General features: G+C 39.5%; 1 protein-coding gene and 2 long non-coding RNA genes across 4 annotated transcripts in view; 2 read left to right on the plus strand and 1 right to left on the minus strand.

Moving 5' to 3' along the window:
- The window catches only part of LOC144005859 (phospholipid phosphatase 3-like), a 107,172-nt gene that overhangs the window by 18,439 nt on the left and 71,707 nt on the right, over nucleotides 1-17,026 (plus strand). The window contains exon 2 of the mRNA XM_077504291.1: nucleotides 3,339-3,496. Within this exon, the coding sequence (XP_077360417.1) occupies nucleotides 3,339-3,496 (158 nt within the window). The remainder of the gene's footprint in view (nucleotides 1-3,338; nucleotides 3,497-17,026) is intronic.
- LOC144005884 (uncharacterized) lies at nucleotides 12,141-12,982 on the plus strand. Its single transcript, XR_013279682.1, has 3 exons — nucleotides 12,141-12,197; nucleotides 12,571-12,680; nucleotides 12,747-12,982. It is a non-coding gene; the product is annotated as an uncharacterized LOC144005884 (long non-coding RNA).
- LOC144005874 (uncharacterized) lies at nucleotides 13,355-15,195 on the minus strand. 2 transcript variants are annotated; one of them, XR_013279680.1, is made up of 4 exons: nucleotides 14,951-15,195; nucleotides 14,332-14,507; nucleotides 13,894-14,065; nucleotides 13,355-13,484 (listed from the first exon to the last, which is right to left on the minus strand). It is a non-coding gene; the product is annotated as an uncharacterized LOC144005874 (long non-coding RNA). The 2 variants fall into 2 exon arrangements; XR_013279679.1 differs by lacking the exons at nucleotides 14,332-14,507; nucleotides 14,951-15,195 and adding an exon at nucleotides 14,257-14,322.

Below are 17,026 nucleotides of genomic sequence, written 5' to 3' on the forward strand. Positions count from 1 at the left end.
TGAGTATTTAAATGTCCAATTTTGGCCCATTTTTGCACATTTACAGGGGTCATACTTTTGCCCGCTTCTCCTACACGGTTAATCCGATTGACTTCAAACTTGGGCTGTACCGTCTCAACACCTGGGACAACATCATGGTAAAAAATCAAAAGTTTTTGACATACGATATGACGGCAGCGGGGCATCAAATTTAGAGTTTCAAAATTCTTACTTAACGAAGCATTGCCGGTTGTACGTTTAATCTAGAGCTACCAAAATTGGTACCCATATGTAACAGACTATGACCTCCAAAAAACTCTTTTTGAACCATATGCTAAACCGTACAGGAAGTCCGCCATTTTGATTTACTTTGGAACGTGTTGCCATTTTTTGGGCCATTTCATAGGGGTCTTATTTTAACGAACTCCTCCTACAGTGTTTATCCGATCATCTCCAAACTTGGTGTGATTCATCTTGAGATGTTGAAGATGAAAAGTTATTGAAAGCTTTTTATTTCGTCGCACGCTGTTGCCGTGGCATGCACTTGTTTGCAAAGGAAAAAAAAATCCTTTTTAATGAAGCATTCCCAGTTGTACGAAGCAGCTAGAGCTACGAAAATTTGGAGACATATGTAACAGCCCACGATGTACAAAAAGGTCTCTTGGTGCCATGTGCTAAACCCAACAGGAAGTCCCGCAGGGGCCGGCATCACATTTTGAGCTAAAAAACTCAAAATTCAACCGACCGTCTTCAAACTTGGTGTGTTTCATCTTAAGATATTTAAGATTCAAAGTTATCGAAAGTTTTTTATTTTGTCGCACGCTGCTGCCATAGCGATGCATTGTTTGCCAAGTAAAGTGCTTTTTTTTTTTTTTTGTCTATACATGTGTGAAAACTCATGAAACTTTGCACACACATCAGACGTAATGAACATGAATTTTTAGAGATTTCTTGTGCAATTTGCAATAAATCGCGCCCTCTAGACATTTTTATGGAGCATTTCCGATTGTATGATTCAAGCGCTATATTACTAAGGATGACTTGACCTAGATTTGTGAAAACTGGGAGGCATACCTATTAGCCTAAGACCTACAAAAAGTATTCTGTAGCCGTATGCTAAACCTCAAAGGAAGTCCGCCATTTTGAATTTATTTTGGGAATTGCTCACGATCTTTGGCCTTTTGATAAAACTTTGCACACACAAGGCTTGTCAAAAACATTTTAGATGGTCCTTGTCCTATTTGACAGTACCCCAACATGCCAGTACCCCGACGTGCAAGTACCTCAACCTGGCCCAGGTTGCGAGGGCCCTTTATCGCTGCTCGCAGCTCTAGTTTTCTTTATTTTTACTCATCATGTCTCATTGATTGATGTAGGTTTCTTTCATGGTTCAAGGTAGGGCTGGTCGATATGGCCAAAAAATAAAATCTCGATTTTTGCAGTCATTCAGGACGATTACGATTTTAATCGATTTTAATCTAATAAATCCAAAAAAACGTTTATTTAAAGGTTTCACTTATTCAAAAATAATTCCTGTACAAAATGTTCAGACACCAGTGATGTATACTGATTCTAGATTAGTTTTAACATAAACTTAACATTCATAGTTTGTACTTAAATGCCACAATTAAGTAGTTGGTAGCTATTGTAAACATGTCTTGTAAACCACCCATCCAGCATTCTGCCACTTGTGCAAAATTACAACACATAAAACCATTTGGATGTAAAAGAACATAAGAACAACAGCTTTTACTAATCCAGAAGACAAAACTCGATTTCACGATTTAATACATTTTCAACGATTCGATTTTTTAAAATGACGATGTATCGAATTAATTCGATTTATTGCCCAGCCCTACTTCAAGGGATTTTCTTTGTCTGATATGATCAATTTTGAAAATGGGATCGCCTACAATACGTAATGTGATTTCTCCCCCCCACCCCCTTTTATATTGGTTTTCTGCACCTTTCTGTTGCTGTGAGAGTATATTTTTACATGGTGTACTGATGCAGCTGTTTAATATGTTGTTTGTCCAACTACGCAGTGATGCTTGTCGCTGTGTTTTTGCACAAATCTCCCTTGCCGCCTTACCAGAGAGGATTCTTCTGCAATGACAACAGCATCAGTCTTCACTATAAGAGCAGCACAGTGTCCAACACAGTGCTCACAGCAGTGGGGGTCACTGTGCCTGTGGTCTCAGTAAGTTGTGTTGTGGTGCAGCGGGGAGAATGGGAGAACATGGATCGGGACGGTCTCAGTCCAAAAGTTGCCTGGTCTCACTTCAATAAATCATAGTTGATTAACAAATAATGGTTTTGAGGAGACCTTACTGACATGTATACTATATGCTAGGGCTCGGCAATATATCGAAACAATATCTATCGCAATATTGCTACGACTCACCTATTTGCTGAATTTGGTCATGTGACAAGTTCAGTTGTGATCAGAGAGGGGAAAGTCCAGAAAGTAAAAACCTTGCCACAGTTTGGCTGTAGTCACAGCCCACAGGTGCTTCTACTTACCCAAGCTCGTTTTACCTGCCAGTTGAGGAGAAGCACCTGTGGCTAAAGCCAAACTGTGGCAGAGTTTTTACTTTCTGGACCTGAATTTCCCATCTCTGGTTGTGATTGGCCGTTACCTGTGCCCTGAGAAACTGTCATTTTCAGTCAACATCAAGTGACAAAAGGGCCGCCCCTTGAGATGGATTAAAAACAAATGGCTTTGGCTACTTAATCCATATTCCACCGGCACAATATTAATCAGAATGCTGTGTTTAGTTTAGACTATTGGAGTTGACTTCCCTAACTACTGACAACTCCTTAAACTAGTCAATTGTTACTGGACAGGTCTATTTTGGACTACCGTACATCGTCAAATAGAAACACCTTTTTGCATGCCTGGTACGATGCATTTAAGTAAATCAGCACTCCCATCACTGGAATTATAGTCTGTCAATTTACCATTATTTTGATATACCCAACCAGATTTTCATAAGTAAATGAGCCTGGAAGGAATTTAGAATAGAAATTATTTACTCATGGGCAACATTAAACTGATCAAGTAAAAATTATGTTTAAACGCTGGATTAAAAATAAGAAAAAGTCTAGGGTCCTGCTCAAAACCAACATTCATAGTTCAATGATTCTAACGAAGATGTGTTGATGGCTACAAAATGGATTGAGTTAGTCCAGATGCAGTTCTTTTGTTGCCTCCTGCTTGTACCTGTGACTTCTATAACGTGCACATCATTAATCCAGCTCCTCCATCTCTCTTTATCTCCCCCGTCCCCCCTCCTTCACCAATCCCCTATGTCCCCCTCTGCTTTCTCCCTGTGTCGCTCACTGCATCTTCACAATAGCCGGCCTGCCTTTCTTGGTCATTGAGACCAGCGCCGTTCAGCCTTACCGTAGAGGGTTTTACTGCCATGATGAGTCCATCAAGTACCCAGCCAAAAACGGAGACACCATTAGCGATGGTGTGCTTAGCGCTGCTGGCATTCTTATCACCATCCTCTCTGTAAGTCCCTTCACTCACTAATGCCATTATCACCATCATCTCTCAGCCACCCTCACTGCTACTAGTAGTACAGCACCTATTGACATTTGTGTTTATTGCATTTGTATGTTTGTCATGATGTTCAAATGTTTTTGTCTGAAAACCTGTCTTGGGAAATGCAGTACGCACCCACATGTGTGGACTGACCAAAAGTCTCAATTTTTGAAAAAATATGAAACTTGACAAATTGTGACTTATGGGGTTTCGGCCCGACGCCAGCGATTTGCAGTTTTGTCAGTAACATTCCAGTCAACAAAATATTTTCAGCTGTAATATATATATTTAAATGCCGTCCCCAATCCTCTGGAACAGAGCGCCCTTGAAATTATTGCGCTGTAAAGCCCCAAGCAAAATATGTTATTCCTTTTCAGAAAACAGGAGGGGGGGGGGATTTAGGTCGAGTTTATTTTTGTAGATCTTAATCACAAAAGAGTCTCAAAGGGATTCAGTGGCCCACACAGTTCACAAAACTCAACGACATCCCTATGGTCAAGACCTCCCACCCAGGCAAATAAAACCTCAGACAAAACCGATTTTAGGGGGGAAAACGGATGACCAGGTGGCAATAGGCGCTTTCACACCAAAAAGCCCAGGAACTTTGAGTTCATGGTAGAGTCAGTTCCGGGTCCGAAGAATTTGTGAGCGGCCCACGAGTTTGCGTTCACACGGCATGAAAGCAGGCAGGGTAGTTTATTCAAATGAGACTGATGACGTATGTCAGGGGAGGAAAAAAAACAGCACTACCCCGCCTGTCCAGCAAGTGGCGGTACCGGTAAAACTGAATGACAAACAACCAGTGTGACGTTGAAAAACGCGACCTTTGACCCTCCATCGCCATTTGTTACAATACAAGGCATATCATCTTTTCGTTTTCCTTGTCATGTTGTACAGAGTTGTTTGCAGCAATTAGAACTTCACGGGAAAGGTTGATGAGAACCATTGGGACCCGCCGTATTACCACATCAAGATGAGAAATGGGCAGGACTTGCTCACTTGGAAAGACAGTCAAACCTGCAAGCACGAAGACGTGCACTGGTAAGGTTTAAACACAATTATACGAAATTTATTTCACATCGGAATTAAGCTGTAACATGTAACGGAGCTCCCCTTGCAAGGTGGAGAACACGAAAAAAAAAATGAAGTTACAGAGTGTATTAGTGCCTTAAACACATCGTATGACTGGCGCGTTCAGTTGCACGTCTACTTGCGTGTGTCCCCGCGCGTCGGTCGTTTGTGGATGTTTTGTCGTACTTTCTGCCATGAAAAGGGCAATCGCTGGAAACTGGTGTTTCCTGCCTAGTTCTCGTGCAATTCACGGCAAAATAGGGCTTGATGGCGAGTTGCTGTTCACGCTACATGTACGCTGCGTATTTCATAATACCGTTGGACCTGGATGTATTGTTAGTCTGTCCGCATGTTTTTTTTCTTTTTTTTTTTTCTGTTAAACACATGATTGACCGATCCAAAGTGTTGAAATGGCTTGCTTTCTTTGACGATGCACGAATGTTAGAACAAAGGTGCCGGGATTTGGGGAAAAGTGCTGATTTTGGAAGTGTCAGATTGCCACCTCAAGCCAGTGGTTTATCATAGGGCCATAAATTGGTGCATATTCCGCTATTTTAAGGTATTCTGTCATGTAAATCACAAGGCTGTTGCACAAAAGTAATTAATGTAGATATTAACATTTATTAATTTGTTGTGTTTCTGTTTCAGATTTGCCACTTCTACCAATCTGGGTGTGTTCCGCGCAGGGAGTGGAAGAACATCAGAACCTCTGAATGGTGGGACGCTGTAATTATGTTTGCATTACTGTTTGTCAAAAATAAAAACATTAAAAAGAATTCATTGAGCATAAGTTTTTATTCGTGTGGGGAAAAAAAACAGAACCACAAAAGTGATATGAAAACAAAAGCATTTATTACTTATGCATTTGGCTTATTTGTGTCCACATGTTTTGGACTGCCAGGAAGCCCATTTGGAACTCTCTGTCGTGCCTTTGTTCAACCAGATCATGTGCCACGTGTTGATCTTCCTTGCGCTCCTCGCTTCTGAGATCAAGGTCCTCCTTGTGCAACTGCATTTCTTCTAAGAACATTGCACTCGTGGACTCCCCCTTCTTTTCATCAAATTGGTGCAGGTATTCCAAAAATAGGTGGTCTCGGTCCCGTGTCCGCTAACCTATAGGGATGTAAATGTACAATGAGTGACAGTAAATACTTTTGATGAGCTTCCAGTTACATGACTTTGAACTTATTGGAACTTGACAAAGGGGCAGGAAACTGTTCGAGTGGCGCAGTTTCTGCTTGTGGACGGACCATCCTCGCTTGTACCTTCCTAACGCATCGACTTAAACGGTTTCAACAGATTCGTGCAATGAGTAAGAGTACAGTACAATGATTTAGGTAGGGGTAAAACACGGCACTCACGTTAATGTACTTTCATTTTTCATAGTTACAGAACAGAATATGCCACACTACATTGCCAAATATGGCGGCATGCACTTGAAGCTTTTTTAGGCAATACACACTAGTAAAATTGCAGGAATGTAACTTTTTTTTTTTTTCCCCTTTCTCAATGCACCATTATGAGTGAAATGAAAATTGTATATGTGAGTATGAGGATTTATTATTGTGTATGCCTATGAATTTCATGTACATACGTTAATGACAAATGCACGCATGTGTTAAAGTGCAATTGTTTACACAAGCAGGATTACACATTTTCTTTTAGTACATTCCAGTAAAAGAAAATGTGTAGTAAATTAATACATTCCAGTAATGTACTTTTTTTTTTTTTTTTTAAATGAAATGAGTCAGTAGATATAAAGAATGGGTAGGACTAGACAAGTTTTTAACTTCTTTCTACTCCTTTGAACATGTAAACTATTATGAATGATTGCAATAAGTTTCTTCTTTCTTTTAAAATGTTAACTGCTACTCATTTGTTTATAATGTCCAATAAACAAACAAACACACTGCCTTATTCAACGAAGCAAAATTAATTGTGAGTGGGGTGTTGCTTTAAAAGTTTTAAATGAAGCTTTTGAAGTTATATAAAATGAAATGAAACATACCAGGACTGTTCAGGGAGGCAGCATAACGTAAAGGAGAGCAGAGAAGGTCCAGCTGTAAGTCACAGTACATAACATTATTTTTCAGTTTCCCTAGAACTGTTTATGAGTTGTTGTTTTTTTTGTTTTTTTTATGAGTTGTTAGGTGATGAGGCTAACAAGTTAAAACGTTTTAGTTACGTTGAATGCAGAGCTTTGTATTAAGGAAAAAAAAAACAGAACAAAAAACGAAGTGGTTGTTTTGCTTTTAACAGTGAATAGTATGCCTAGCTTCCACACGTCCTTTTCACGAAGCTTTTCAATTTCGTCACTGAAAGCAGGGCTATTTCGGCGTTAGCTGCCTACAATACTTTTCGTTTACTAGGTTAATTGATTTAGGAAAGATTTCACATTACATGGGCTCGGAGTTGCCCTGGATGCGTGACTTTGCCAAGCTTAAGCTAACATGCTATGCTAACAGTTTAATGCTAGCGCGGTGTAAAAGCCACGTTGCGACCAAGCATCGACCTAAATAAATTTATATACAAAGATGTGCATGAGGCAATTCTGTCTTACCTTCGTGTGTTAGCAAGGCTGTTGGCAATGAATCCTCGCACACTGCCGTGTCCTTGCACATTGCTTCCAGCATGGTGATTGCAGAGTCCTCCTTTGTACTATTGGTGGTACAACCCATCCGGTGGCCGAGAATGTCGTCCAGTCTTTCATACATTTATTAATTTTGTGGTCATTTCCACTGTGGTTGTTGTGGTCCTTGAGTTTCCTTTAGTCCTGTTGGAGTTTCTTTAGTTTTTCCCTCACCTGCTTTTGTGTGTGTAATGTTAACTCTGCTAGCTTCGCGGTTATTATCGTTTCTTGTTGGACTTTCGAAGTGCCGTTGGGTCTCCTCGTCCCATGTTTGCTCAGGAGAGCCTGTACTTCCTCGTCCGTCCACCTCTCGGTTTTTTAATCCTTCCATTGCCGAAATGTTTGAAGAAAAAGTCGTAGCGCCCGATAGAGTATAGTAAAGAAGAAATGGCGGCTTTACCGCGGGAAAAAAAAAATCATCTAACCAAAACGACACACCTCCTCACCCAGTCAACCAATCATAACACACTAGACAACACGCCCCCACCTTGTGTAGTTCAGGGTACACCCAAATACCCTCCTCAGGCCTAGGAACTTAGGTAGTACCGTTTCGACCCCCCCAGACCCGGAACTGGTTTTGTGTGTGAACGCAAACTTTGGACAAACTCCCCCGGAACATAGGGAAGTTCCTTCATAAGTTCCTGCGGTGTGAAAGCGCCTAATGGTAGCAGAGTGGGCAACATTTATCACTAGGGGTGTGAATTGCCTCGTACCTGACGATTCGATCCGTATCACGATTCATAGGTCACGATTCGATTCGATACTGATTAATCCCAATATGAATTTACAAGTTGATTTTTGCGATTTTTTTTTTTTAATTTTATTGTTATTTATTTATTTATTTATTTTTTTACTCAAATTTAGAAAATACCATTCCGGAAACTTGTACATGTACACTGTAAGAGTTGTATGAAGTTGTATTACTTATTGATCTGAAACTTCAGTTTTATAACTGTGAGCTACTGTATTTAACAAACAGGTTGTAACATTTTTCATGTTAGGACAGCATTGAAATAAAATATTAAGGCTTAATGTTCCATTAATATAACATTCTTCCATGCTGAAGGTGTGAAAGTTAGACGTTCTGTTGAATATTTTTCCATCAAAAATGGATGTTAAAAAAAATCTATTCGGCTGCCTATCGATTCGAGAATTGCATGCTGTAGTATCGCGATATATTGCCGATTTTTTTTTTAACACCCCTATTTATCACATATGATGCCGTACAATATTCATTAAACCAAATGATCTCTTAAGTACATTACCAGTCAGTGCCGAACAGGATAGGAGAGGGTAAGAGAGAGGAGAAGTGGCAATAAAACCGCCCAAAAACCAGATGTTACTGGCTGAGGCTGGGAAAGGAACAAGTTGCATACTGTTTTGTTTTGTTTTCCTTCATTCGAATGCCTATATTAAACAGTAAGTGTGACCAAATACTGAGATTTAAGACAACTGTTTTTGAGAAGTGCTTCACAACTGTATGGCTTGGGATTGACCAACTCCAGACTAATTTTCAGTTCTCTTCACTTTCTGGGGAAAAAACCCCACAGGTCTTTTAAACTAGAAATGGATCATGCATTGTTCCCAATGTGTAATTTTGTTTGTACAAATGTAAATGACTGTATAATGATTTTGAGCATTATGAACATTTTTAAACACACAGTAGGAGACTAGTTGCAGACTTGACTACAACAACAGAGGTTGTTCCCATAGGTATGTAATTATGGCTGACGCACTAGTTGCTCAGTTGACTGTAATTGTTGTATGTTGTGTAATTGTAATTGTTGGTCTGGGATTGTGGCAAACACACCAAGCACGTGAACTAGCTGATATCTTATTTTTCCCTAACACATTGTAAGTTTTTATAAAGCTTTTCCAGTGAGTGTGTTTGACCTTCCTTTGTGCTAGCCTTTTTTTTTTTTTTTTTTTTTTTTTTTTTAACCCATTGGAGTTTTGTTTGGGAAGTTCAGGACCCTAATTGGCATCCCGGCCCGGTGATTGTCTTTGCGGTTTCAGCGGCACGTTCATTATTCCCTCATACCAGGGCAACCTGGCCGTCTTTCCCATAACGGCTTGGATGGTGGAAACAACACTATTACCCTGTTGATTCTCCTCGACGATTAACACTCTTTTCCAGAATCAAGCTTATTTCTGCGCCCTCTTCAATTCAAGAATGTTTGATGAAACGTAGATGCTAACATGAAAACACTCGGTCATGCCTCGTGAAATTGGAGCTCTTGGAGAGAGAGAGGGGGAAAACAATCGTGGCCCCGACGTGCGCCTGCTGGAGTCTGCCCTCCAGAATCCGACCCGTTGCCTAGCTCAGCGTTTCTGATGATTAGAAGCAGCGGTGCCTCCCGCACTCCCTCCCATCTTTTCCTCCCACTCCACTTACTCCCTATTGTTTGTATTTTGCTCTCTTTTTCCCACATTCTCTTTTCTCCCTCCCTATCATTCGTACTGTACCACTCATCCCACATCCACAACATCGCGCCGAGTCTCCCTGCACTTTCGCATGTGCACCTGGAAGACAACATTTGCGTGGGTTTGAGGAGGGTTGTTGAGCATTAACAGCTGTTTTGAGTTAAAGCTATCCCGTGCACACCCCCCAAGTCCGTCTAACATGTCTATCGGCACTTCTAACACGGGTTTATTTACACTCGCTCAAAAGTTAGTGGTATGCCCCCTGCGTTGTCGATGTGTTTTCTCAGGTTTAAAATTGTATGAACAACAACACAATCGAACAGAAAGTTGCCCCTTTTCAGACCTCTCGGAGAAATAATTGCAGTCACGTTAAAGTCAATGCAGCAGGATATGCTAAGATTGAACATATTCTTAATCCTTGACATTTTTCTTTATAGGGATTATAGAAGTGATCTGTTCTGGGGTCTAAGGCTTTTTTTTTTTTTTTTTTTTTAAATGTGAAATCTCATTTTTTTTTCTTTTTTTTTTTTGTGAGTGTGTAATCGTTCACATTACATATTAATTGTGAACTCATTCTGTCTTGTGTGTGAACCCAAATGCGTCTCCAAAGTGACTAACAACATGTTTACTGAAGTTAATATGGTCAGTGTGTAGAAGTTTTTTTTTGTTTTGTTTTTGTAGTTCGATCGGGGGATGTCGTTGATATTTGTCAACTGTGGGCATGTGAAGACCTTTGAGACTCTTGTGTGATTAAGGGCTATATAAATAGATTTGACTTTTTATGTCATATGTGAAGGTAGAAATAGTTTAGGGAAATGAAGCAAGTCTCTTGTGGTCGTTTTACAATCAGGAACTAGAAATTGAAGAATAAAGTTGCCATTAATTTCATGCAATTTTAAGGGAAAATGCCAAGTCACTCTTTAAAATGATCTCTATATTGTTGGTTGGGAGGGAAATTAGCACTTTGAGATTTCTTTGAAATGTAAAGTGCATTGCAAATTAAATGAATTGTTATTAGGGCCCGAGCAGCGACCGCTGCGAGGTCCCTATTGTTTTTGTAAAAATTATTATTATTATTATTATTAGGGCCCGAGCAGCGACCGCTGCGAGGTCCCTCTTGTTTTTGTAAGAATTATTATTAGGGCCCGAGCAGCGACCGCTGCGAGGTCCCTATTGTTTTTGTAAAAATTATTATTATAATTATTATTATTATTATTAAGGCCCGAGCAGCGACCGCTGCGAGGTCCCTCTTGTTTTTGCAAAAATTATTATTATTATAATTATTATTATTATTATTATTATTATTATTATTATTAGGGCCCGAGCAGCGACCGCTGCGAGGTCCCTCTTGTTTTTGTAAGAATTCTTCTTCTTCTTCTTCTTCTTCTTCTTCTTCTTCTTCTTCTTCTTCTCCGTAAACGATCGCATTTTTGAGGGCCTAAACATTTACGAAAACTCACCAAACTTTGCAGTCTCTTCGGGCCCGGCGAAAAATTTGATATTATGTAGTTGCCATAACAATGCGACTCTATAGCGCCCCCTAGCGTAGAAAAATAAAAACCAATCCCGGCCCGTTTGACCTAGAGCTACTAAAATTGCCAGGCACGTGTAGCACCCCGAGACGCACAAAAAAGTCATTGGAAGCCATTTCCTAAAATGTACAGGAAGTGAGCTATGAATTTTTGAATGTCCAATTTTGGCCCATTTTGGCCCATTCACTGTGGTCATACTTTTTCCCCCTTTGCAAATATTTTTCAGCCAGTTGACTTCAAACTTGCCATGTGTCATCTCAAGACCCAAGACAACAACTGGGCAAAATATCTTGACTTTTTGGAATACTATATGACGGGGGCGGGGCATCAAATATTGCCTTTAAAATTTAATTTGTCCAGAAAGACAAAATGCTGAATAACTCCCATGAACAAGCTCCAAAAAATCTCAAACTTCTCATGCAACTTAATAGCCACGGCCTGAAAACATCTATATGATAATATTCTGTTATATATATAGCGCCACCTAGTGGTGACAATAAATGTCATACTTTATGTTTTTAGCTACTGTGCCAAGCTCTTTGAAGGGATCCAGTTGAAAGTTGGTCAGAAAAGCCTTAAAGGCCAAATGTGAAGTAATTTCATAAAATACCATATAGGGTCACAATTGAAGCATTGAAACACTGTCCAACAAATAAAGTATGAAAAAATAATTTATATGTTATATATTTGACGAAATAATCGCTTTTCCGAAGTTCGAGCCTGGCGGGCGACAAACCCGGAAGTGATACGTCACACCGGGAACAGCGATGGCAGCGCTCCATACAGACGCTATACAAAGCCACTCAAACGTCGATTCAGACAGCGATGTCAGCGATAGGTTGAGCGAAAATGAGGAGAACCAAGTTTTTAAAGAGTTGGAGGAAGAGGAGGAGGTTGGCATTTTATACGTTGGACTTTACATGTACGAGCCAAATGCTAATCAGGATTGCTGATAATGCGCCCAGACACCTGACATGGAATGGAGACAAGACCCGTCGAAATTACAAGATGGGTAAGATATATAGGCAGTGGTATTTTTTTATGATTTGAAGATGCCAGCATTTGCACATAATTTTCTATTTTTGTCTGATGACATTTTAAAAAAAATAAAAAAATAAATCAGACTGTTTTTAAAGCAGTTACTCAGTACTTGAGTATTCTTTTCAGCAATTTTTATTTTTTTTACTTGTACTTGAGAGATTTATCAATGACTATTTCTTACTTTTGTACATGATTCCGTCCACGTACTTGTATATTTTGAAACAAATGTTTTCATAAACAGAATTATTGACTGATTGGTATAGCAATACACTTGTTCAATAACATTTCTGCTCATGGTGTCATCGCTCAGTATTTTACTTTTTTTTTTTAAATATAAATTTCAGGCGTACTTGTGGTAATTGCCAGCAAATGCCTACAGCTGTAGAATGTGTTTGCTGCCATGAAATTCAAGAAGTAGTGACTACGTCTACAAGGAGAGGAACACTTCAATCAGGTACTGGACTGCATCACTGATCATCCTGGATTCAATGCTGTGTGCCTGAACCCATATGGATTATAGGTGGCATGGATGACCTACAAGCAGCAGTACAAAGGCAAGGCATTTGATGGGCCACAGGATGCCAAGTATAGACATATTGCCGACAGACAATTGGTGCGCTGGTGCTGGAAGTTTCTTGGTCTGGACAACCGTGTTCTGCTCCCAGCATGTTGCAATGTCTTGTATCAGGGCACATTTTCCACCACCAGGAGAAGAGGAGTCAGCTGTATTCAAAGGGTTTCGTGTTTCACAGAGAAATGTTCCAGAACTGTGATTTGTACTGGTTGCATCATAATAAGAATAAACAAACGAGGACAACTTAATACAAGGAATATGATTCTTTATTTCCTGAGGAATCTCGTATGGTGCTCAGCAATAACATTTGACTTGTCCGGTCTGTTCACTGCTGCTGTAAGAAATTGTGGCTCGACTACCACATCATTCGGTTTTGTACTTATTTGGAACGTCAATCACTTTCATCGCCTCTGAAAGGCAGTCAGTCACATAGTCTACAAAAAAAATAAAAAATTGGGATGATAACTATTTGGGTGACATATGGGTTACACTCAGTAATGCATCTGCCTGGAATTGTTTTTGTTTCATAACTTACCATAAGTTTCATCCACCAGTATCTTTCTCAGAGAATAGCCACCACTCTTATATTTGGGATAAACGATGCAGTAGGAGTGTATTCCTTCCTTCGTCACTTTCTGTGGTCTCCCAGCATTTTCATTATAATGCATAGCAGCGAGAATGATTCTGGAATTGAACAAAAATTGCCTTATAAAGAAATTGTCACATTGTGATGAAATAGCTTTATATCTCTAAGTTCTACATTTCATCCATATGTTCTACTAGTCATGGACAAATCACACTTGAAGAAGCACATTATATATATATATATATATATATATATATATATATATATATATATATATATATATATATATATATATATATATATGTTTTTTTTCGATTCTTTGAGATGGCATTTTTGGTTGAACAGATGCAGTGGAAATTAAATAAATTTCCATTGCACTAGCTGTTATGTTTAAGCCATGAGCACCATCTAGAGGAGCCTCAAAGCAAGTGCTTCATTAAGTTACTTTCCCCCCTCATCACCACTATAGTCTCCATTTCATACATATCAAAGTTTTCTTAAACGCACCTGCTTTTCATTCCTTTGTACGAGAAGTTGTACATCTTTGGGGCAAAGTGATTCACCACACTGTGAAAAGCTTACACACCACTGGTCTGTCCGAGGTGAGACATCTTCATGACATCGTTGACAAACATGGTATTTGTCAGGAGTTCCACCACTGCGACATTGACTTCAGTACCTTCAAATGAGTTTCATTTCCTTAGTTTGTTATAAATGTTAGTTGGCATGTGACAGATGTTTGGTTGTTCTACAGATACAAGGTATGACAATATTTATATTTTCAGGTTAAACTAGCAACAACTCTAAGAATAAAAATATAAATAATACCTGGTAAGTACATAGTGACAAAAACAACTCCGCCTAACTTACTTTTATCCACACTATGTGGTGGCATAACTTCATCATCTTGGCTGTTTGAACAGGATTGATCCTGCATTAACTGACCCTCGTAATCAGCCATTTCTTGTTCAGAGGCAGCTGCAGAGGTGATAGCCTCAGCTACGGCTCGCTTCCTTTCTCGGTTAGCTGCTGCTGCACGCTGGGCAGGTGGATTTTGAATCTGCTGCTGGTCTTGTGGAGGCAGGTGAATTGTTGGGACAGCAGTTGTATTGAGCAATAACCTGCAGAAACATAAGGTGACACTAAAAATATGCGTCGCTCATAAAACCTATAAAACCTACCGGCAAAAATAAATAAATAAATAAAATAAAAAACAACTATCACATTTCATCTAACCCTGCCTTACCAAATATTTAATTATTTAATGACTCATAAAATGCAGTAAGATTGACATATGATTGGAAGTTTTTCAAAAGGACGTGTCATGTTCTTTGATCAACAAAGCAATGCTGCCAACCTATTGAAATTTACTTTCAGAACAATTTGTCTCACTGCCATTATTACTCATCGTTGATATGAATAGCACCGAGACGTTAGCTTTCGGTTCACGTCGCTAGTTTCTACTGTTCATTCCACAACTGTTGGAAGCTCTGCTTTGTCAAAGTCATCAGTGATCTATCCATAAATTCCACGTTTTTTTCTAAATAATTGTAATCATACTTACTTTTTTTGCAAATCCATTATCATAAGCAGACCGGTTGAGGAAGCAGGCATCTTCGAAGTGTTTGTAACAGAGAACACTCCTCGACGATGGCGTGAAATTCATTCGCTTCGTGCGAATGAAAGTTGACCATTTACGTGCCCTGTTATCTTTTGGCCACTCATACAACTTTTCTTTAGCTTGAGAACAATACATCACCACACATCGCCGGGTCATCTTACCGAGTAGCAATGCAAACAATGCAGTTCAATGGCTGACTTCTCTCGCAACTTCCCGGTGTGACGTCATTTCCGAAAATTTCCGAAGATTGTCGAAGAAAAGCATTTTCGTTGTCAAGGGCGTTGCTATGGGTTAAACTAAGAACCTGAAAGGGTTGCGTCAAAAAAAATAACGAAAATATGCTTACAATGGTTTAGCCATTGGTATTACTCAAAAACATGGTTGGCCAACCTTACTTCACATTTGGTCTTTAAGATGTTGATCATGCCCCACACCGAATATTGTAACTTTTCGCCAAAGGGCGTGGCCGCTACGGTGCCGCAAAATCTGAAGATTTTTCGTGACAATAAAAGCTGCATGAACTTGACCGAGATGATCCTATCTTCTCAAAATTTCACACATTTGATGAGAGTCCAGCCCTAAAGACATCTACGAACTTATATTTCATCTTACTGATAGCGCCACCTAGTGCCAATTTTTTTTCTTACGAATTTTCTTGTACATTTTTCTCCAAACACGTTAACTGGACCAACCTCATATTTGCTCAGATGAGGGTTTCGGCCTTCATGATGTCACAACACGAAGTTTGTGAGTTTTCGCGAATCGCTGTGGGCGTGGCTAAGCACTGTTCGCCAAGAAAACAACGCCAGTTTTGAGGGTCTAAACATGCGCAGAAACTCATGAAACTTGGCACACACATCTGGCCTGGCAAAATGAGCAATATTTTATTGTTGATTGTGCTATTTTTACAAAAATGACTCAATAGCGCCCCCTAGAAGTTTTTAACGAAGCAGCCCCGGTTGTACGTTTAAGCAAGAACGACGAATATTTTTAGGTGTATGAGGGAGCCCAAGACCTACAAAAAAGTCTCTTGGACCCATATGCTAAAATGAACAGGAAGTGAGCTACGAATTTTTGAACGTCCCATTTTTGACAATTTTTGCACATTCACAGGGCGCAGACTTTTGCCCACTTCTCCTACACGTTTCATCTGACTGAGTTAAGACTTGACCTGGACCATGTCAAGACCTGAGCCAACGACAGGGGGAAAAATCTTGACCTTTCGAAATACTATATGAAGAAGGCGGGGCATCAAAATTTGTGTTTCGCACTGAAAAAGGATATGCTTAATAACTCCCCGGTACATGCTCCAAAAAATCCCAAACTTGCCATGTATGTTTATCGTCAAGGCCTGAAGCTATCTCTATGACAACATTCAGTTATATATGCAGCGCCACCTAGCCCTTGAGGCATAAAAAAAAAATACCCCACATACGGTATTTTGTACAAAAAATGTAAACTCATTCTAAGTGTGATAACTAAGTCATTTATGAATATTCTTTTAGTTTCCACCACTCAAAATGTTCACTGGCATCAGACTTATCCAAACATATATATTTTTTTATTTATTTTTGATAGCCTCTGTGGACATTAAAAGCAATATCGTGAATGAAGGATATGCTTAATAACTCCACGGTACATGCTCCAAAAAAAATCCCACACTTTACATGTATGCTTATAATCAAGGCCTGAAGGTATCTCGGTGACAACATTCAGTTATAAATACAGCGCCACCTAGCCCTTGAGGCTTATATAAAAAAAAAAACCACATACGGTATTTTGTACAAAAAAATGTAAACTCATTCTAAGTGTGATGACTAAGTCATTTCTGAATATTCTTTTAGTTTCCACCACTCAAATTGTTCACTGGCTTCACACCGATCCAAACGTATGTACGTTTCCATTTTGTTTTATTCATTTTTGATTGCCCCTTTGGACAATAAAAGTAACATTGTGCAATGAGTACAACGAGCGATGATGTATATATACACTTTTACAAAAAATACCAATCAGGGCAAC

Source organism: Festucalex cinctus, chromosome 1, assembly GCF_051991245.1.
Source record: "Festucalex cinctus isolate MCC-2025b chromosome 1, RoL_Fcin_1.0, whole genome shotgun sequence".
In the NCBI taxonomy this organism is placed as follows: domain Eukaryota; kingdom Metazoa; phylum Chordata; class Actinopteri; order Syngnathiformes; family Syngnathidae; genus Festucalex; species Festucalex cinctus.